The sequence below is a fragment of the Heloderma suspectum genome, chromosome 2 (assembly GCF_057233095.1).
Source record: "Heloderma suspectum isolate Gila_16-S chromosome 2, 16-S_ref, whole genome shotgun sequence".
Classification (NCBI taxonomy): Eukaryota; Metazoa; Chordata; class Lepidosauria; order Squamata; family Helodermatidae; genus Heloderma; species Heloderma suspectum.
In genome coordinates, this window is record NC_139459.1 from 204,342,154 (window position 1) to 204,364,609 (window position 22,456).

Sequence of the window (22,456 nt, forward strand, 5' to 3'; positions counted from 1 at the left end):
AAAGTACTGAGTTTGGGCACATTTTGGCAGCCTGCAGTTCATCAACGATGTCTCCTGTCCAACTCATCTTATGGATAGTTGTCCTAACCCATGCTACTCTTGCAGTTAATGGTAAGTATCTCTACTTATTCTACAGCAGGGGTGGGCAGAATGTAGATCTGGATCTATTGGTAGAGCTCTGGATGATCTGAAGGAGATCAGCAAGTATTTCTGACTTCCATTTATCTAACATTAGAAACAACAACTTTATACTTCTGAAATGAAGATGGGGGGCGGCGGTGACCAGGAGTGGATTTTTGTGGAGAAGGGCTTCAAGCTCAGTTCAGTTCTGGTACTCAAAATAAATCCCATGGCTCAGAATTCTTTAATCTGGCTGGTAGATCTCAGGGTAAAACAACAAAGTAGATCCCACAAGCCTGAAGTCTGCCCACCCATTTCTAACAGGACAAAAAGGTACTGTGCTGTCTTAGAGACTGACTGGTGTTTTGTTTTATAGATTTAATAAGCAGTAGACTATTTTTTTCTGGAGAGTTTTTTTGGTAGGTTTGTTGAATTTGTTTTATTATTTATTTTATTGTACGCTACCTTGAGTGCCAAAAATGCACCTAACACATTGTAAATAGCTTATTATGTACATGAAGGCTGTGCACTACTCTGCTCCAGCACTGGAGTGCACAGTGTGTGAACAAAGCTCTACATGCATGTATGCATGTTGGCTCATCTGTGTGACCGGGGACATGACATCAAATGCACATGCAGTGTTCCAGTCACACCTTCTGCTCAGTGTGAGGCAGGGCCAGTGAGAGAGACCCAGCACCCCCCTCCACATGTTTAGATGTGTGAATTGGGTTCATGTCATCTCTGACTACAGATTTGTGGGAATAATGTGCAAAAGCTAAACACGGCTAGAGAACTAATTTGCTGATCATCTGAATTAGGCCAATTAGAAGTGATGTGAATGAATCCCTAGCTTTTAAAAATGTTGGTAAATAGCGGGGGGGGGGGTGCTATTTGGATTGGGACCATAGCACTGGGGTGTGTGATTCACCTTCCCCCACACACACCATTTTCCTGATTCTGCCTCACCCCCAGTTTTCTTGCTGGGTTAGGAGCAATTTTCTTTGGGTCAAATGGGTGGGGATGGTTAACGTGCATTCTCTACCTGTCTCTAGAAACTGAGCTATTTGGTCAGTGGCCACCAGAGAGACCCTTCTGCCTGGCACTCTGTGACATTAGAGCAGCTCAGTCAATCACTGTCAGTGGCTTCACTTCCACAAAATCCCTTACTGCATTATAATACGTTAGCCCCTAAAAGCACCCCTACTCTACTTTTGGAAAGAATTCATGTCTGTGCTTTCCTTCTAACAAACCTTCCTGCAAATAAGCTCAACTGACCTGAACTCTGCCAGGACCAAGGCAGCATTTATCTAGTGACTATAGTTAAAAGCCCATAAGTCAACTCTTGCTACTGTATTTAAGAAGATTGATGCAGGATTAAGCGGATCATGATCCTGCATCAATCTCTGCCTTTGGTTCACCATCTTTAGGTAGAGAGTTAATTTGCCTTTCACTGCATGGTTTGGCAGTGAAAACAAAAGTAATTGCACTTATTTATTACCTGTTTATATCATTGCTCCAATAACATGGAAGAACAGCAGTTCATGTGAAAGCCCAGCTTTTCATGCATACAAGACCTGTTAAAGTGATCTGTATTCTCTAGTCTGTCCCAGGCCACCTGAAATACCATTTGCTACTGTCCTCGTACCCAAGGCAGAATACAATATTGGAGAAGAAATTACATACCATTGTAACCGTGGTTATGTTCCTCAGTCGGGCTCGAGGAGCTATACATGCCCGTTGACTGGTAGATGGCCTGGCATCACACTGAGGTGTATACGTAAGTAGATTCTTCCTGCATTTGTCTCACGGCCTTTTTACTCAACATAACCTAGTTACAGTAAGAACCAATGTTTTTTGTTTCCATTTTTTAATGTAATCCCTGGCTTCAGCTTCGTAAGTTTGTGTATATGTAATTTCACAATTTCAGAAACTCTCCTCTCTAATTCTAGATATCTTGAATCTCAGATGCCCCCCTTATGTTTCTCTCCCCCACCTCCCTCAGCAGCAGCAGGAGAATTAGATCATTAACCCCACCCTTGATGTGACAACACATCATGCTTATCTCTGCTTTACCAAAGTTATAAGGCTCATTTGAAGTATGGCTTTGCCGTGAGTCAGTGGCAGTAAACATTTGATTTGCATTGCCTGTCCAGCCAACATCTGGATAACAATGCAGATACAATGTTGCCATATGGGTCAACACGAATTGTTTAGAGAAAGTCTCATGTTCATGCTTTTAACTTAACCCATTACGAGATGATGTGTGGATAAATATCTCAACAGTCAGACAACTGATGATGAGCAGCGGTTGAAAGAACAGCAGCAGCAAGAGTGAGCAAATTATGGGGTTCCAGAAACCAATTTTGACCCATAGGATACATGTTTCCCACCCATGATCTAAGGCCTGGGGACTGGAGATTCTCTATCCCCTGCCTCACACCCTCCACCAGCCCTTCATAAGGCACCACTGCCTTTTCAACAATCTTATTATCTGTTATTCTGTATTCATTCTCAATGTCAGCCACCTTGGGTGTCTGTCATCAGGCAGAAAGGCGGGATATAAATGCCCTAAATAAACAAATAAATAAATGTTGTGACTAGTATTACAGTTATTTATTCAGTGTCCCCTCTACGTAGTATTGCCATTTTTTAAATGAGAAAAGTTCCTAGCCCTTTTATAGTTATATTTATGTACTTATTTATTATACAAATCTATATCCTGCCTTTCTAGACTGGGTGCCGAAGGAGGCCAACAATCCCCAAATTAGAAATACAATAAAAAGAGTGAAGTTGCATATCACAAAAACTGCAAAAGATAAAATAAAAATAGCCGCCACTCCAGTTATAAACTAAAAGCTAGAAATAAGTGCAGCAAAATTGGTGCTTTCGTCTTGACTCCCCATCCCTTTTCCCTCCGATGTAATTTCTTTGAGATTGTAAGCCTACATGCAGGAACTGTCATGTTTTAAACTAGTGTAAAACTTGTCATACGTTTCAGGCACTTTATAAGTTATAAGTAATACTTATTTAAGCGTTTTTCAGGCATAGTTTCCAATCAGGTGCCAAGAGCAGTGGTCTCAGACCACATTTGGTGAAAAATATAAAATCCTCACAAATGCTTACACCAGCCTTCCACAACCTAGTGCCTTCCAGATGTGTTGGGCAGCACCTCCCATAATTCTCAATGGCCATTCTGGCTGGGAATTATGGGAGCTGCAGTCCAAGACATCTGGAGCTCAGGTGCAATTACACACTTAAGCACTGTCCTTGCCCAAGAAAGGAACATTAGAAAGTAGCTAGAAATTATCTGGTACAGGGAGATTCAAAGAGGACTTTTAAAGCAATGGTCTTTCCATTTCCTCCTTCACAATGCCCTCCTGAGGAGAGACATTTACCACTCCTCTTACTGGCTGTCTTGAAAGCCAGGAAAGATGAAGGTCAAGAAGGCATGTGGTCGTTCTCACCTCTCCAAGAATCCTGACCACATCGTCAGGCTGTACTACAAGCTGAGAAACATCCACTGACTCTGTAATAACTATGGCATCCAAGCTGGAACAGATCCAAACTATTTTGTCCGCATAGTACCTCTCAGAATGGTCACAGCAGGGGGCCAAGAGGTCCTTATCACCACCCCCTCCATTATCCTCCTTTTTAAATCGTTCCTGAGAATTGCTTTTAACAGCTATGTAACAGGGAGGAACAATAGTTAAAGCTTTTCTGGCAGTGATGGGAAAAGCTATGTAACTGTTGGTTTCTGCCTGTCACATAGCTGCGAAAAGCGATTATCAGGCAACATGTAAAAGGGAAACTAATGAAGAATGCCTAACAACACACAAACCCCTAATAACACGCCTTGAATACAACTAGACTTAAGACAAACTGTTTTGAATCCCATGGTCACTTTAGCTTGCACACTACTGGACTTAGCTTTTGAAGTTCCCGTTTTCTTAGGGCTGATGTATACAAAGAGTTTATGTGCCAAGGATTTAAACTACTCCCCTGGCAGCTGCTTCCATGCACCAAACTGCTCTGGGCCAACCTGCCATGTGAAGAAGCCATCATCCCTGTGCCTCCTCAAACCCTCCAAAATGTGGGTTTGTGACCATGTCTGGCAGAGCATCCTCCATATGGCGAGTTGCATCCCGCAAACCACGTAGGACCAGCATAGAAAGCTGCCTTATACCACATCGCAGTATTTGGCTGCCTAGGCCAGTGCTGTCTGCTGGCAGCAGAGAATCTTTCCCATCCCCTCCTTCCAGATCATTTTAGCTGGAGGTGCAGAGGATTGAACCCGGGACCTTCAGCCCTGCATGCAAAGCAGGTGCTCTGCCACTGGGCTAGCCGCCACCACTGTGGAGGGGTGCATGCCAGTCATTTAATAGGTCTTCATGTGGCCACTTACGTGGGTTCATTGGCCATCAGACTTCCCCCAGTGACTGTTGTGAATACAATACATAATGGTCTTTTAGAATGAGTTGGTTACCTCACCTCTGGAATTGTCTCGTGTCTATCTAAAAATACTGAAACATTGTCATCTATTTAAACAGCAAAAAAATGTCCATTCCCTGAACACTTGAACAATGGAAACATACTTCATACAGACCTCAGCTACCAGAGTGTTATAACATTTTCATGTGATCCTGGGTAAGTTGTTGCCATGCTATTGGAATGGGCCATTTCTTTTCCACAAATTAATTTCCTAACGTCTGCTTCATTCTATCCCTGGCAGGCACAGGCATCATATAGAAAAGAAGCTATGTGTGATGTCCGGTGCACTTTTGTTCACTTTGCTAGTTTTCAGAGAATGATAAGTATCCTGCTTTTTAAAGAAAGCCAGCTTCACGTCCTCTTGGTCCTGAACAGCACATTGAGAATTGTGATGTTGTTGTATCTGCAAACCAATAAGAACTCCTAAATTGTAGTTACAACAGATATCTATGCCCAAATGCCAAAAAGCATGGAAAAGGCTGCTAAGTCAGCTCCAGGGGATGACAGGTGATCTTTTATTAGGCCATCTGTTGATGGAAGAGTAAGCACGCTTCTGATTTAGCACAGAATTGTTCGTAGGTCATAGCTCTAGAACTTGGACCAGTCAAAGCTTTGTGTGTCTGGTGGTAAAAGCGAGAATAGTTTATATGGCCAATCATGGCATGCTTCTGAGTGCTGATAAAGCAGAATAACAAAAACAAAAAATCCCCCAGGCCACACAGTGAGTTCCATCTGCTCAGTGGGACACCCAACATCTGATGTAACACATTGCCTTTATTGATGTGGTTGTACCACTAAACTGCTTCACTGTGGTTGGCTCCCACAGTGTTATAGCAATGTATGAAACTTCTACCAGTGTGGTTTGACTATACTGTATGGTAACCTCCATGCCAGCAAAGCCCCCCTTGTTAGCACGAGCATAACCAAGCAATACGGCCCACATCATATGGGTAGGCTTCTTATAGGTTACTGGAGCACACATGGTTGGCCCCTGGCACCCCAGCTGATAGCTGTCAGGGCCAAGTAGGTTGTGTAGCCCTGCTCTACAGGCGAATGTATGCTATTTTTAATGCTTGTTTCATGACACTACTATACTAACAGTGCAATCCTGTACATGTCCATGCAGAACTAAGCCCCACTGAGTTCAGTGGGACTTCCAGGTAATTGTGCACAGAATTGCACCCTAGATGTGTAAAGACCACTATGCAAATCTGAAAACTTCTGGACAGGAGTCAAGCATAAGATTCTCTTTATTTTCTTCTCGCTCCATCTATAACACAGTTTGCCTCTAATAATTGTGAATGCAACCAGATTTAATTGCCTAATTCAAGTCACTCACTGTAGTAACTGTAGGACAGAAAACACTCAACATCAATAACTCTGACACTGACAGTCATAATGGGAAAGTGAGTGGTGGCAATAATGTTGCTAATAATATTTTCCCAAGAATGTACAAATTAAATGAGAGAACCAAGCTGAGTAGTTCTTCCAGTCCATTATATAGATTGACAGAGCCGCCAACATAAACAGGGAGAGGCTGGCCACTGTAGGCCATGCATTGGCAACCTCACGATTACGTTACTATAATGTGCTATAATGTGGAGCTACCCTCATGCTTGGTCTGGAAGCTGTAGCTGGTGCAAAATGTGGCAGACAGAATGTTGAGTGGAGCACCTGGCCAATGCGTATTGCATCAGTGTTGAAGCAACTGCACTGGCTACCTATTAGCTTCCCAAGCCAAGTACAAGATCTTGCTGTTGGCATATAAAGCCCTGAACAGCTTGGGACCAGGTTATCTGTCAGATCGCCTTCCCCAGTGCAGACCTGTGCAAGCATTAAGACAATCAGAGGAGGCCTTGCTGGCTGTACCACGACCTCTCCCAGCAACCAGGAAGCAGGCCTTCTCCATGGTAGCACCCACCTTATGGAATGCCCTTCTCCCTGGTATTCGGAAGGCATCAACTGGAGCATGCTTTAGGTGGCAATTAGAGACTCATCTCTTAGAGACTAATAAATAATAAAGGTGTACATATACCTCCAGAGAATAAGGAACAAGTTCATTTCTGATTAAATGGAACCAGGATAAACTCCATGAACCCCGCATCTGATTAAATGCAAACAGTTCAAGTTTCATAAGCGTAAAGAGCGCAAATCCTGAGAAACCATTTACTGGGCCACCAAATATAGTATAACAAATCAGTGTCCTTCATGATTACCCCCAAACAATATTAATCAACTGTAATAAGCATTATGGGTTGGGTCCAACCTAAGTTTCCTGTGGATGGAAGGGCTCCTTCCATCCGTGTAAGGCTTCTGATCTGGCAGAGCATTTCCTCTGGTGGAATGGAGAAGGAGCTGATCTTTGTCATTCTCCCCTTGCCCTGCAGTCCCCTATGCCACCTGAAAATCTGCTCTAGAGGGTTGAGAGACTTCCAGAACATTGGGGCAGTTGTTGCTGAGGGCTGCAGAGGGAGGGGGAATTGGTGAAAATCACCTCCTGTCCTTTCTGCCAACTGGAGCATTCTGAGTGGAACTTTGCTCAGAGGATGCTTCCGCCAGTGGAATAAAAGGATGGATCCACCCTATGACTCCAATCTAGTTCCCCACACAAAATGCGCATAAATCATGATGCAGGAGTGGTTGAGATGGCTTGCTTTTGCTTTGAATTGTGATGCACTTAATGTATGTAATACCCTTTTGAATATTAAAATTTGTTTCCATGCCATGGTTAATTGCAGCCACTGCTAAGGATAGTATGCACTTGAAGGAAGATGCTACTGAAGTGGATTTTATAAGGAATATCCATTTGGCCAAAAACACATTCTGTAACTTAGTGGTAACATAGGACTCTGTTTTGAATACTGGGTGAGGACTCCCTATGGAGCCATGTGGATCGAAATCAGGATAAGAATGGAAGAAGAGAGTGGCCATATCTAGCTTTCTGTATGAGCCCACCTAGATCCACACTCACTCATTTATCCAATCTTGAAATCCAAGAATTTAGAACCCAGAACTTTCAAAAGGTGTAAACCAGCCTTCCCCAAGTGTCCATGGCATTCAAAACTGTTTGCCTTAGTTTAGTTTTATATAGGCATGTTGTGTGTTATTAGGGATTCTTCATTAGTCTTCCTTTTGGATGTTTCCTGATAAGCGCTTTTCACAGCTATGTGACAGGAAGAAACCAACAGTTACAGCTTTTCTCACCATTGCCAGAAAGGCTTTAACTATTGTTTCTGCCTGTTCTATAGCTGTTAAAAGCAATTCTCAGGAACTATTTAAAAAGGAGGAGGTTGTAGACATGGGATACAATGGGATACTTTTATATTATCTAACTAGTGAAATGTCAATCAAGACAAGGCACATGGAGGTGAGATTATAAGTGGAAGTGGGGAGTGAGGAGAAAGTTGTCTCTTCCTCAATTGCAGCCCAGATCTCCTGCTACAAACATACTTAATCGGTTTGGTGTCCCTCGCTATTATGCCTTGTCTCAGGCTCAGAATAAGAATGATGTCATTCTTATTCTGATGTCAGCTGTTGACCTCTCTCCCTGAACTCCCCACAGCCACCTAATTACATTTAGGGAGTCTTGGAGTCTTTAATGGTTGACTTTTGTGTGGACCAGGGAATTGCTATGTTGAACTTTGAGGACCCCCTTCTCTTAAGGGTTACTTAAGAGAGCACTTATGTCTCTCAGGCCAAACATAAGCCATGATTTCTGATGGAAAATGTCATAGAAACCATGATGTTTCTGTGGAAGAGCTGATACAGTTAAAAACATAGTTTCTGTTAAATGTTTTCCACTGGAGGATTTCTTTTGTCCAGCCTAGTACAAATATTCTCAAAACTGCTGTTATTTAAATGTTTTAATTCTCAGGTACATTCTTCAAGGACCTAAAACCAGCCAATGTCTAGCAAGTGGGACATGGAGTACAAAGCTACCTGAATGCCAACGTATGTGTCAGAAGTTAGTATGTATGTATGTATGTATGTATGTAAAGATGCATGGGACTGAGGTGGGTGTGATCCTCCACAAGGGAGTAGCAAATTTATCAAGGTATTTACGTGCCTGCTGGAAAGTTGAAAGGTTGCACCCATGTAATCTCGGACATCCTGATTAAAATAAAATCTAAACACAGGATATCATACCTCTCCCATTCAAAACAGACCATTCATACCCCACACCCCGTATAGGTACAGTACTTGCATATTTGCAAGAGATCTGCAATTTGGCACACATGGAGTTTAAGGACACAATCCCATGGCCGCTAGACAGTGTCTAGATAGCCATAGATTTTTTGGTTTCTGGGAACCAAGCTCAGAGCCAGGGCTCCAAGCTCAGTTCCCAGAAACCTCACTCCCCTCCCCTCCCCTCCGCCTCGGAGGTGGCACGGTTTGTACCTGGCTCTACAGTTGTAAGAGCAGCACGGAAGGGACGAAAAGGGGGTGTTCCCAGGGGCGGGGAGGAGACCATGGAAATATCGTTACGACACTTCTTATGTGGTATCCAGCCTCCTCTCTGCCCCCGGCTGCCACCATTCTGATGCTCCCCAGCTAGAGAGCCAATGCAGGGTGGCCAGAGTGTGGAGGAGAGGATCCCGTCCATGCTCCATCTGCCCTGCGTTAAATAGTTGGCCACCTCTGAATTCGGAGGCAGCTGACTCTCCCTGTAGGATTGCGCCCTCCAACATCCTTTTTAGAGACATCTGAAACAGGGACACTTGTACATCTGCCTCAAAAGGGAGCACATAAAGTGTACCTCAAAATAGGTAATATCACAGAATCACAGAATAGTGTTGGAAGGGGCCTACAGGACCATCGAGCCCAACCCCCTGCTCAATGCAGGAATCCAAGTCAGAGCATCCCTGGCAGATGGCTGTCCAGCCTCGTCTTGAACGCCTCCAGTGTGGGAGAGCCCACCACCTCCCTAGGTAATTGGTTCCATTGTCGTATTGCTCTAACAGTCAGGAAATTTTTCCTGATGTTCAGCCGGAATCTGGCTTGCTGTAACTTGAGCCCATTATTCCGTGTCCTGCACTCTGGGGTGATCGAGAAGAGATGCCGGCCTTCCTCTCTGGGACAACCTTTCAAGTACTTCAAGAGCGCTATCCTATCTCCCCTCAGTCTTCTCTTCTCAAGGCTAAACATGCCCAGTTCTTTCAGTCTCTCCTCATAAGGCTTTGTTTCCCGTCCTCTGATCATCTTTGTTGCTCTCTTCTGCAAATTTGATCAGCATTCCATGCGCCTCCTTCTCCAAGTTATTAATAAAAATGTTGAAGAGCACTGGGCCCAGGACTGAGCCCCGCGGTACCCCGCTCGTTACCTCTCCCCAGTTTGAGAAAATCCCATTGATCAGCATTCTTTGAGTCCGATTCGGTAGCCAACTGTGGATCCACCTGATTGCTGTTTCATCTAGCCCCCTTTGAGCTAGTTTGCTTATCAGAATATCATGGGGCACTTTGTTGAAAGCTTTGCTGAAGTCGAGGTATATTATGTCCACAGCATTCCCACAGTCTGCAAGGGAGGTTACTTGATCAAAAAATGAGATCAGATTCGTCTGGCAGGATTTGTTCTTGACAAATCTTCGAGTAACCACTGCATTGTTTTCAAGGTGCTTCCAGATGGATTGCTTTATCATCTGCTCCAGAATTTTCCCAGGGATGGATGTCAGACTGGTCTGTAGTTCCCAGGTTCCTCCTTTTTACCCTTTTTGAAGATAGGGACAACATTAGCCCTCCTCCAGTCATCTGGCACTTCACCCGTCCTTCGTGATTGCTCAAAGATAATAGACAGTGGTTCTGAGAGTTCTTCTGCCAGTTCCTTTATTACTCTAGGGTGAAGTTCCTGGAGATTTGAACTCATTCGAAGTAATTAGGTGTTCCTTGACCATATGCCTATCGATCTCAAGCTGCAATCCTGCTCCATTAGCCTGTACTTCACCTTTGCCAGGGGGGTCATAGACCCGCTTTTGGGAGAAGACTGAGCCAAAGTAGGAACTGAGCACTTCTGCCTTTTCTTTGTCATCTGTTATCATTTTGCCATCCTTATTGAATAGCTGAACCACCATTTCTTTCCTCTGTCTTTTACTATGCACGTAGCTGAAGACAGCTTTTTGTTGCTTTTAGCATCCCTCGCTAACCTCAGCTCATTCTCAGCTTTAGCCTTCTTGACGCCATCCCTGCAATTCTGTGCTACCTGCCTGTACTCTTCCTTTGCTGCTTGTCCTTGGTTCCATTTCCTATATGTGTGCTTTTTTGTTTTCAGGTCATCTCTAAGCGTTTTGTGAAGCCACATTGGCTTCTTCTGTTGTCTTCCACCTTTTTTCTTGTTGGAATTGTTTGTAATTGTGCCTTGAGTATTTCCTTTTTTAAAAACTCCCACCCATCTTGGACTCCTTTTCCTGTTAGAGTCGCTTGCCATGGGACCTTACTGATCATTGTTCTGAATTTATTAAAATCATCTTTCCTAAAATCCAGGGTACGCGTTTGGCTACACTTGGCTTTTGCTTCCTTCAGAACCAAGAACTCAAGTACAACATGGTCGCTTTCCCCCAGAGTTCCTGTAACTGCTACTTTATCCAACAATGTCATCTCTGTTGGTTAGGATCAAGTCAAGGATGGCCGATCCTCTAGTTCTTTCTTCTACTTTCTATAGGAGGAAGTTATCCGCCATGCAAGTCAGGAATTTCCTGGAGGGGCCATGTTTTGCAGAATTGGTCTCCCAACAAATATTGGGGAAATTGAAGTCCCCCATTACTACTACATCATGCTTCCTTGAAACATTGGCTATTTGCTTTTCAAAAGTTTCATCCTTGTCTTCTCCTTGATCGGGTGGCCGGTAGTAGACTCTGACCACCATGTTCCTTTTATTCTTTGCTCCATTTATTTTAACCCAGATGCTCTCGATGGGGCTACCAAGCTCATCCTACTGTATTTCTGTGCAGATATAAGTATTTTTCACATATAGTGAAACACCACCTCCCTTTCTGTTCCTCCTATTCTTTTTGAACAAGTTATATCCTTCAATTGCTGTATTCCAGTCATGAGAGTCATCCCACCAAGTCTCAGTTATATCTATCAAGTCATAATTTCCTTCTTGTATTAAGAGTTCAAGTTTGTTCTGTTTGTTTCCCATACTCTGGGCATTAGTATATAGGCATCAAAGACCATGTGCTTCATGATATGGCTTTCTTCCTGCATGTTTGTGAAGACTATTATAGGGCGCTATTAGAGCTGTTCTCTCCATTGCGGTGCATGAGCCTTTGTCCATTGTTATCCCCAACTTTACATCTCCCTTCCCCGTAGGATTCAGTTCAAAGCCCTCCTGATAAAGTTCTTCATGCTGTGTCCAAACACAGTCTTCCCAGCCTTTGTGAGGTGCAACCTGTCCCTTGCCAACAGTCCATCTTCCAGGAAGTATAGCCTGTGGTCCCAGAATCCAAATCTCTCTCGTCGGCACCACCTTCGTAGCCAGTCATTCACCTGGAGTATTTTCCTTTCCCTTTCTATCCCTCTTCTAACTACTGGAAGGATGGATGAGAAAACTATCTGGGCCCCAAAGTTCTCGAGTTTCCTTCCCAAAGCTTCAAAGTCTGACGTGATTTCTTCGTAGCTCCGCTTGGAGGTATCATTTGTTCCCACATGGATAAGAAGACAGGGATACCTGTCAGTGGGCTTTATGAGTACAGGCAACCCTTCAGTCATGTCTCTAATCTGTCCTCCTGGGAGACAGCATACCTGGCGAGTCCACAGGTCTTCGCGACATACTTGGGTTTCGATCCTATGCAGCAAGGAGTCTCCCACTACTACTACTCTTTTCTTGTTGTTGTTGTTGTTGTAGGCCTTGGTTTCATTCCCTCTGCTTGACTGACCTTCACTCTCTTGCTCACCCTCATGCAGATTCCCCTGTAATTCTTCCTCTATTCTGTCCTCCAGTCTCATCCTCAAGTACCTGGAAACAGTTCCATAGCTCCACTGCTTCCACTGGTGCAGAGTGCTGCTTGGTGTTGCTCTTCAAGCTTCTGTTCTTCACTTTGCTGCTGTAGTTCCACCGTTCTGTCCAAGAACTCTTCGTGTTCTCTTATTCCCTGGAGGGTCGACACTCGCTGCTCCAGTCCTCTTACTTTTTCTTCCAGCAGTGTGATCAACTTGCACTTGTTGCAGGTGTAGGCCATGTTGTTCTCAGGCAAGAAAACAAACATGGCACACACTTTGCAGGTCACCACCACTGGAGAGTCTTGTCCTTCCATAGTCTTTTTTCCCTTTTTGTGTCTAGCTTTCTGGTTGTTTTAGAGTAGCCTGTGCTGGTCCTCTACTCACTGGAGGTTAAAAACAGAGTCCCACTGGTATGGAAGTGTGTGTTACAAGACAAATAAATGAAAAAAAATGACAAACAAGTTTTTTTTAAAAAAGTTAAGGGCCTCCCCCTTGACCTCCCCTGCTGAACTCCCTTGGCCAACTCCTGTTTGCTCCCCCTGTTCACTTGCTCTGGTCGCTCACTCTCTGGGAGCTGGCTTGCTTCTATAGTCTCTAGAACAGCTGGAACAGCTTCCTCTGCTCTGCTCTGTTCAGCTGGGAGGTGGGAAACAGACTGAAACTTCCTGCCCACACAGCTGCTGGGAGTACTCAGGCCACCCCCCCCCCAATTCAGTTGGAGCTCTCAGGAGCACCTGGTGAGCTCACAGCCACGCAGAAGGAAAAGGACAGTGGAATACTTACTTTCACTAGAAAACTGAAATCTGTCACACACACATAACATTTAACTCTCTTAATATGAAAAATTAAGTTTACTTCATAGTAGAAGTCAGCAGTCCAGCACATGGCAAGATAAGCCACACGTATGACAGAATACTGAGATAGTGATTTGCCTGTGAAAATAATAGATACTTTTTAAAAAGCCACCATCAAATAGACCGAAATATTCTAATCAAATGAAACTTGAAGATCAAAAAGCAAAACACTGCAATGAATTTTTTGAGATGTGTTAATGCTAAGAATAACCTTCTACTACAGCTGCAGTCTTAGTATAAATCCCATTCAACTCTGTGGGACTTATTTTGAGAATACCTGCATAGGATCAAGCGATGATGCAGATTTTGTCATTATGGTGGTGGTAGTGACTGAAGGACTACATTTGAAGGACAGAAGGGAAGACACCAAATGCAGGAATGGAAGTAGAGGAAACCTCAAAGCTGCACAGTCACAATCTAATTTACTGCTCAGCACTTTCAAGTATTATACGGTTTCTTCAGGGCTGACTCTGATTCAGTTCTTACAAAGAGAAACCAAAACTGTCTCCCAAGTGGAAAATTTTGAGATGGTGAGTTGTCAGACACTGCACTCTTAAGTTTCTCTTCATAAGGACTGAATCAGAGTCACTCCTGGGTGAGAGTTATAATATTTGAAACATGTTGGGCAATAAATGATACTCTGGGCATCTTTGAGATCTCTTCCCCTTTTTTCCTGAATGGCTACATTTGCCACTGATCTTTACATCATCAGTGAAAAGCGTTTGCTGGATTTCTGTCAACCATGTCCAAATAAGACTCAAGATGGGAACAAAAACTTACTAGGGACAGCAAGAGACTTTGGGGAAACCCTGAAGGCTTCATGTACATTTGCTGTATTCTATCCTTCTGTATTTATGAAAACCTTTTAAGAGGTGTGTAGTTAATGTTTTATCGCCACCTTAATTGACCTTAATCAATTAAGGGTGCAATCCTATCCAGATAGACGGCCTCCTCCAATTGCGGCTGTCTAGCCATGGGAGGATGGAGTGGGGAAGAAGGCTGCTTTATGACACGTAGGATGTGTTGTACAGGCTCCGAGGTCAGTTCCTGAAAACAACATACCCTATGGCTGTCTAGCGGCCATAGGATAGCTCCCTCCGAGCATTTTACAAGTTTAGCAAATACTCTTACTGAGCATTGAATAATGAATTGCACAAGGGACAAAAGCCTTCTGTATGATGTTTAGCCAAATACACATAAGAGTAAAATTTTGATATTTTATTGTGAAATCAATTTGCTTTGTTTTTCCAGCTGTGATTTGTCCTCCACCACCAGTTTCTGAATTTGGAGCCCTTTCTTACCATACACATACACCTGCAAACGTATCAGTCTTCCAAGATGTAATCACATTTGAATGTTTATCACCTTATGCTCTGTTTGGAAATGAAACAGCCAGCTGTCTGGCCAATGGGGCCTGGAGTGAGCTACCAGAATGTAGATGTAAGTACTACAAATACAGTGTTGCTGTTTTAAAGACTGCTTAGAGTGGGATGGACAAGTTGTCCCTGAATTGTCCCCAGATGCTCCCTTCCCTTGCTGCCTTGCTGTCTTGCCTCCAGGGATCAGGGTTTTTGAATCAGGATACAAGGCCCTACTTCAGGGGTGGACTCTGCACCCTGACATCATACATGCTCATGAAGTTACTCTTTTTCCCCTAATGCAGCTGTACAGTGTCCCTATCCAGAAGCAATAGAAAATGGATTTATAAACTTTGCTCTTCGCAGAACTTATAACTACAAAGATACCGTGAGCTATGGCTGTAATCTACCATACGTGCTGGAAGGAGCTGCAGTAGCCAGGTGTGAAAAAACAGGCCACTGGTCAGCAAAACCAACTTGCAGAGGTATAACTCAGCATCTGGTATTATCTGTAAGATACACTGGTAAATCTGTAAGGATACAAGATTTCAGATATTTATTTATTTATAAGATTTGTATACTGCTGTCCATATTTAATTCTATTTCTAAGCAGTTTACAAGAAAATTAAAAAACATTTACATATATTATGATATGCATTAAAATACAATTAAAATACATAATAACTGCTAAAACATTTATACAAAACTTTAATAAAAACTTTAACAGCAGTTAAAACCACTACAACATAAATTACAAACTGACTGGGCAGCAAACTTACTCAGGAAAGGCCTGGGTAAAGAAATGGGTCTCTGATTGGCACCTAAAGCATGTTATAGTTGGCGCCTCCTGAATACCAGGGGGGAGGTTAGGTGGGTGCCACCACGGAAGAGGCCCGCTTCCGGGTTGCTGTGAGATGGCAGTCTGCAGGTCATGGTACAACCAGCAAGGCCTCCTCCAGTGATCTTAATGCCAGCACAGGCCTATATTGGGGAAGGTGATCTGCCAGGTAACCTGGTCCCAAGCTGTTCAGGGTTTTATATACCAAAGCAAGACCTTGTGTTTGGCTTGGTAGCTAACAGGTAGCCAGTGCAGTTGCTTCAAGACCGGTGCATGGCCAGGCACTCCACTCAGCATGCTGGCTGCCATATTTTGCACTAGCTGCAGCTGCTGGGCCAAGCATGAGGGTGGCCCTACATAAAGCACATTACAGTAATCTTAACATGAGGTTGCCAGTGCATGGCCTACAGTGGCCAGGCTCTCTCTGCCCAGGGGAGGATCTACACTCACGCTTTTTACCATTATTGTAGTGCACTGATAACTGATGGGGTACATGATGCTGTCCTTATACTGCCTTTCAAGTGGTATTTCCCACTTTTTATAGCGTATTATCCAAAACCTCATTTCCAACAGATACTGCTTTTTTACCGCTTTCCTTGTGCGGTCTGTGCCATTGTGTGTCCTAGCTGTGCACTCTTGTCGCTGGCCGTGGGTGTGTTCTAACACTGATTGAAGCTCCAGTAGCCTATTGCTGTGAGGTGGGCATGTGTTGAGGCTTTCTGCAGGTTCAGCTTTACTCTGGGCAGGCTGGTGGCTCCAATTTTGGAGGGGCTGTGATTCCATTCTGGGTTTTAGTCAGAACCAGGCAGACCTGTAAAGGAGCTATCCAAGGTGTGGAACCCTATCCCCCAGATGGGTTCTGCATTAAATCCCAGAATGGAATCACAGAAAAATTGGAGCCACCAGCCTGCACTGGCTCGTCGCCACCATGTCACACAGCTGAGAAATGCTTTCCTATCTCCTTTAAAAAAAACCATTGGGATTTCCCAGCGCCTGTTTGCACATGTACAGTTGGACAGACACCAGGAAATTGGAAAACAAGTGGTTCAACACAGGATCTTGTGAAGAAGACATCATTAGCATAGGGGAGGTGAGCATTCTTTGAGTTCCCTCTTTTAGTGCTACGAATACCCACATAAGGAACGTGTGACTTGCGGTAATGAAGTAAGTGGTTCTAAATGCTGCACTAATTAACGCTGTGTGCCCTATGACGTATTACTGAGCAAGACGGAAATCGTGTTACCGTGATAGGGTTGTTACTAAATGACGCGAAGCATGGATCCGGCTCAGGAAAGGGCATAGCTGACATAGCCACCTGAGTTGGTAATAGGCGCTCCTCACCACAGAAGCCACTTGGGCCGTAATGATGATTCTACATTTACAGTGTGTCTCATGCAATCAATAAGAAGACATCGAGGTGTGAAACAATGAGTGAACCTTGAATCCAAATACAAATCACTGTTGTTTCATTTATTGAGCTGTATAAGAATCCATCAGGTGTCAGCTCATAATGCTTGGGCAAACTGATCAGTTAATAGATACCCAATATGTTATTTATAGAAATCGTAACGATAACAACTACTTCAAGATACAAGGTTAAAAAAAAAGCCTCAAATCATTATGGCTCCAATCTAGGCAAAGCTAGTTGTGACTAATGTAAGTCCTATTGTTTTAAGTGGGGCTTAGCAACATTCTTTGGCTTGGGGTCTTTCAAAATAAATACATTACAGGCGTAATATAATAATAATAATAATAATAATAATAATATAATTATAATGGGTGTAATCTCATAGTTCTCAGTAGTAAAGGGATGGTTGTCATTTTATGCATGTAGTTAGCTGTGTAAGAACACACAAGACATCTAAAGAGGCAGAACACTTTTGACAATTTGGCTGCTAAACAAGGAAGAATTGTAGTTAGTGGTTGCTGAGGAAAATACACCTGTTACTTAATAGGCTCCACCAGCCCAATTTTGCTTGGCTTATTAATAAAGTAATGGCTTGTTGTCATTTGCCCCATTGTGCTCCCGTATGATCTGATATCTGACTAATCAATAGATGCTTCATTGTCCAACCATGCTATTTGCATTTTATCCCCCTTGCAGCATCGTGTAATATACCTGTTAAAAAAGCAACAGTGTTATACAATGGGCAGAAAGTGAAAGTGAAACGTCTCCAGGGTGGAATACAACATGCTGAGATCATCTGGTTTTTCTGTGAAAATAAAGAACAGCGTTGTGGTTACAAAGTACCTGCTCAGTGCATAGATGGCCATCTTTCAGCCCCTGCCTGTTTCAAAGGTATGATCAAGTTTTCTGGTTTGGTAAGTGGAGCACATGAAATGACTTCTTTCATATTTCCTTGACGCCAAATGAATTAGCTAACAATGCAGTATTTAGAAGGGAAGTGCAATGGCTCCTCTGACGTTACATTTATCTACTTGCTGTAAGGGAAGGACTACTGGGATGCTAAGATTGCTAGATGAAGTGAGAAAAAATCCCCAAACATCAAAGGTACTGATAATGCTCGTGTTATTTTTTATTTTTTCAGGTTTTTTTATATACATACATAGATTTATGAATACATATGGAATGCATACATATGAAAACACAGCTTTCTAGCAATTATACATAGGCTTCAAAAAAAGCAAACCAGATATCCAAATAAATATCCATTTGAAGGGGGTGTCTATATGCCACCTGTTTAAATATTGAAAGCATTATAAGGTCCTCAATCCATTGCATTACAGGAAGTGAGCATTTATCCTTCCAATGGTATAATATCAGTCTTTTGGCTGTTAAGGGGGCATGGAGAATCCACTTACACTGACCATTTGATAATTTCCAAGAAGCAGGTAGATAATTTAAAAGAGATGTACATCAGGGAATATTGAAGACTGTTCCAGTACAAAATTCATCTGTATAATAACCTCCTCCCCAAAAGAAGCAACTACTGGACATTGCCAAAACATATGTTTAAAAGAAGCATTAGCTGCATTGCACTGCCCACAATTACACAAATTAGACAAACCCTTATTAAAAAGAAGTTGCAGCGTCCAATAAACATGAAACAAAAGCTTTTGCTGAATCAAATGCAGCCTGAGATCCACAGACATGACAGGTACAGATGCCAAAGTGGTGATCTATTGATTAGGTAAAATGGGACAATCTAGTTCCCTATTCCGTTCTTTCTTAAACTCCTGTATATCATACGTATTCACCAATAACAAGTATTTATAGACATGGATGATGGATTGCTTTGCCTGACCAGCCTCAATAAGTGCTTCCAATAATGACGGAGACTCTGATGCTGTAAAAGTGGCCAGGTCAAACATGAATACTAAACAAATGCTGCAATTGCAATTAGAAGTTGAAGTGTTATGAAGACCAGTAAGCCTCTGCCCAACCCTTTTGAATAAGACTGAAGCCCTGATATCTCATGAGACAATGAGAGGGATTATGGTCTTTGGGGTAATAATTTTGGGACGTGTGCAGTCCACACTACAATACAAGCAAGGCAAACTCCTTTGTCCTCATCTCTTCTGAATGTCCTGGGGATATTATTAGTGCTGAAACTGATCCTGGTTTCAGCCTACAACATTGACCTGATGGCCCTGTGTTATCCATATTTTTTATACTTCTTAAACAAGTCCATTGAATCCAGAGATTCCCCCCCCCCCCAATGAAATAACTTACTTTGGGGAGTGAAAGTGATCTGCATGAGATTTAGGCCCAGACATCAGGATGTAGCCAGATAATAAGTCACTGCAGGTGAAACAGCTAACAAGATATATACATTTACCCTGAGCTGAGACTGCAGCAAACTAGCTTGTGAATGGGATGCCTCCACTCCAGTCCACAATGGCTGCCATGCTCCAAGATCTTAGTTTCTCAGTACACACTCAGATCTGCAGTTATTATTTCCCATATTCTGGCAGATGAAACCATCTTTTCCTGGCACAGAACTTGGATAAGAGAGGTATGAGAAAAGAATGTAGGTTACATGTCCAATTAATTTGTTGTTTCTAGATCTGACTCTCCTTTCAGGTACAGGTGCTTTACACAACATCCTCCTCCTCCAGGGCCTCTCCTCTGCTTTGCAACCATTATAGCATTTTTTTTCTAATGAGAAGAGTCTGGTATTTCTGTGAATGGTAGCATGAAATCCTGGTGTATTTGCACAATTCTGCTATACCACAGCACCACCTAGTGGTTTTGTAATGGAACATATAGAAAGGCAGAGAAAGAAAAAACACGTGTAAACTGACCTTAATCCCACAAGGCATCCAGCAGCAGAAGCCTCAGTAAAGTGGCAGATTAAAAGCCTCATGTAGAAAAGCCCTATATTATGCCTAGCTTACTTGTGTGAAAATAATCACGTTGTTTTGCGTGGCCTGGGTGGATGTTCAGTGTTCTGCTGAACTGAACACAATATTTATCATTTAATGACAGATTGTGCTAACATTTCCTATATACTACTGTTTATGGAATATGATTGTGACTGGAACATACAGTATATTGAGAAATAAGTACTATTACCTAAATGTATAATTTATTTTAAACAGAACTTGCATGGTATGAAGTCCTTGTGAAAACAGAGGCAGCAGACATGACACCATGTGAGAACATTAACTGAAGAGTGCTATCTTCATGTCTAGTTGGAAAAAAGATGCATGTAAACGGAGCAGCAGAGTCCCTCCTAGAGCACACCTATGCAAACATATCCCTACCAGCATATTCTAAACAGCCTTTTAAAAGTAGCTATGCCACATTTACGTTCAAACTACGTAATTTCTTGATCATTTTTCTCACGTTATATTTTTGTAGAAGACATGCTCTCAGGCTACTTACAGAGTATCAGCATGTGGGGGTTACCATACTGTCAAAGTAGCTTTACCACGGATTGTACGGTTGTCTATGGAGGTATCCAGAGCACTGTCTAGTCAGATTTAGATGGATGACATTCCATTTTTAAGGTACAATGATGTGGATGAGATACTTGGTCAGGTTTGGTCAACCATTTGTTTGCTTGCTGTGTGCCTGCTGGGGCCAATTACATCTGGCAAGAAGCGGATGTCTGGGCGGGTCCTTGAACTTATACATTTCACTTTAAGAGAGGGAATAGTCCCAGAGTGCTTGAAGGAAGTAGTAGTGTGACCAGTCCTGAAAAACCCATCAGTGGACCCAGAGGATTTAAACAACTGTAAATCAGCAGCCAGCATCTCCTTCTTGGGCAAGTTGCTTGAGTGTGTGGTGGCCAGCCAGATCAGGTGCTCTTGGATGAACCTCTTTTTTTAAAAAAAAATCCATTTCAATTGGGATTTAGGCCTGGGTTTGGCACAGAAACTGCTTTGGTTGCCCTATGGGATGGCCTGTGTCAAGAAGGAGATCAGGGAATGCAACCTTATTAATTCTCCTGGACCTCTTGACAGCTTTTGATACTATCAACCATATTATCCTTCCGAAGAAGTCTGAATTGGGAGTGGGTGGGAGGTCATTACAGTGGTTCCAGTCATGTTTGGACAACTGTTTCCAGAAGGTGGTACTGGGGGACATTTGTTCAACCCCTTGGCATTTATGCTTTGGGCTCTCACAGCATTTCATCTTGTCTCCCATGCTGTTTAACATCTGTATGAAACAGCTCAGTGAGGTCATCTGGATGACATGCAACTCTATTTCTCTTTTTTGTTGGATCCAGGTGAAATGCGCAAGTGTTTGGTGGCTGGACACAGTAATGGATTGGATGAGGGCTAATAAACTGAGATTCAATCCTGATAAGATGGAAGTACTGTTGGTGGGCTATTCATCTGTCCAGGTAGTGGTGTTTAACCACTTCTGAATGGGGTTGCACTCCCCTAAAGGACCAGGTTCGTAGTTTGAGTGAGCTTGTCCATCCATCTTTGTCGCTTGAGGCACAGCTGTTCTCGGTGGCACAGGGTACCTTTTACCAGCATAGGCTGCTACACCAACTATGACCCTACCTGGATGATGACAGCCTGGTCTCAGTGATCCATGCTCTGATTATCTCCTGACTAGATTACTGTAATGTGTTGGGCTGCCTTTGAAGACAGTCCAGAAGCTTCAGTTAATACAGAATATGTCGGCAAGAGTACTAACTGGAACTGGTTGTTATGATTATATTATACCAGTGTTGTATCATCTCCACTGGCTTCTGGTTTGTTTCTAGGTTAAATTCAGAATGCTGGTTCTAACTTGTAAAGCCTTTCATGGCTTGGGGTTGCAGTAGATGGTCTGAAGGACTGCTTCTTCCCATATGATCCTGTTCATGCCCTGAATTCAATATCTGGAGCCCTGCTCTCCATGCCCCCACACAGTGAAATTCGCCAAGTGCCTACGTCTGAGCAGGCCTTTTCTGTGGTGGAATGCCCTCCTTAGAAAGGTCTGCCTGGCACTACCTTTGTTGACTTTTTCACACCAGGTGAAGACCTTTTTATTCTCACCGGCCTTTTAAATACTTTTAAAGCTGCATTTTCAAATTGTCCTTTTTCACACTGCTTGGCTGCTTATCCTCTGCTTGAATACGTTGTTTCATTGCTGCTTTTAAATTTCTGTTTTTAAGTGATGTTTTATTGCGCTTTATTATGTATGTTGCCCTGGAAGCTTTAACTATAAGGTGACTGAAAAGTGAAATGAAGAAATAAACATAGATGAAACAGCAATAGTGCATTCCTCTTTCCATGTGATCAGATTCTAATTACTTTTACTATGCAGCCACCTGTGCAAACAAGTTTCAGCTTTGATGCAATTACACAATATTGTACTAATATGCATAAAATTATTTTGTTTAGAAATTTATATTAATTTGTAGTAACCAGGTTCTTGAATGTTTAATTGTAAACTTGCTAAAT

General features: G+C 42.8%; 1 protein-coding gene across 1 annotated transcript; it reads left to right on the plus strand.

Annotated features, from left to right (window-relative positions):
- The first annotated feature begins 14 nt into the window (after positions 1-14).
- Positions 15-22,390, plus strand: APOH (apolipoprotein H). The gene is made up of 8 exons (XM_084837480.1): positions 15-111; positions 1,721-1,897; positions 4,668-4,764; positions 8,483-8,559; positions 14,645-14,833; positions 15,057-15,236; positions 17,694-17,888; positions 20,153-22,390. The coding sequence occupies exons 1-8, from the start codon at positions 48-50 to the stop codon at positions 20,221-20,223; spliced, it is 1,050 nt and encodes a 349-aa protein (XP_084693606.1). The 5' UTR covers positions 15-47; the 3' UTR covers positions 20,224-22,390.
- Positions 22,391-22,456: the final 66 nt, after the last annotated feature.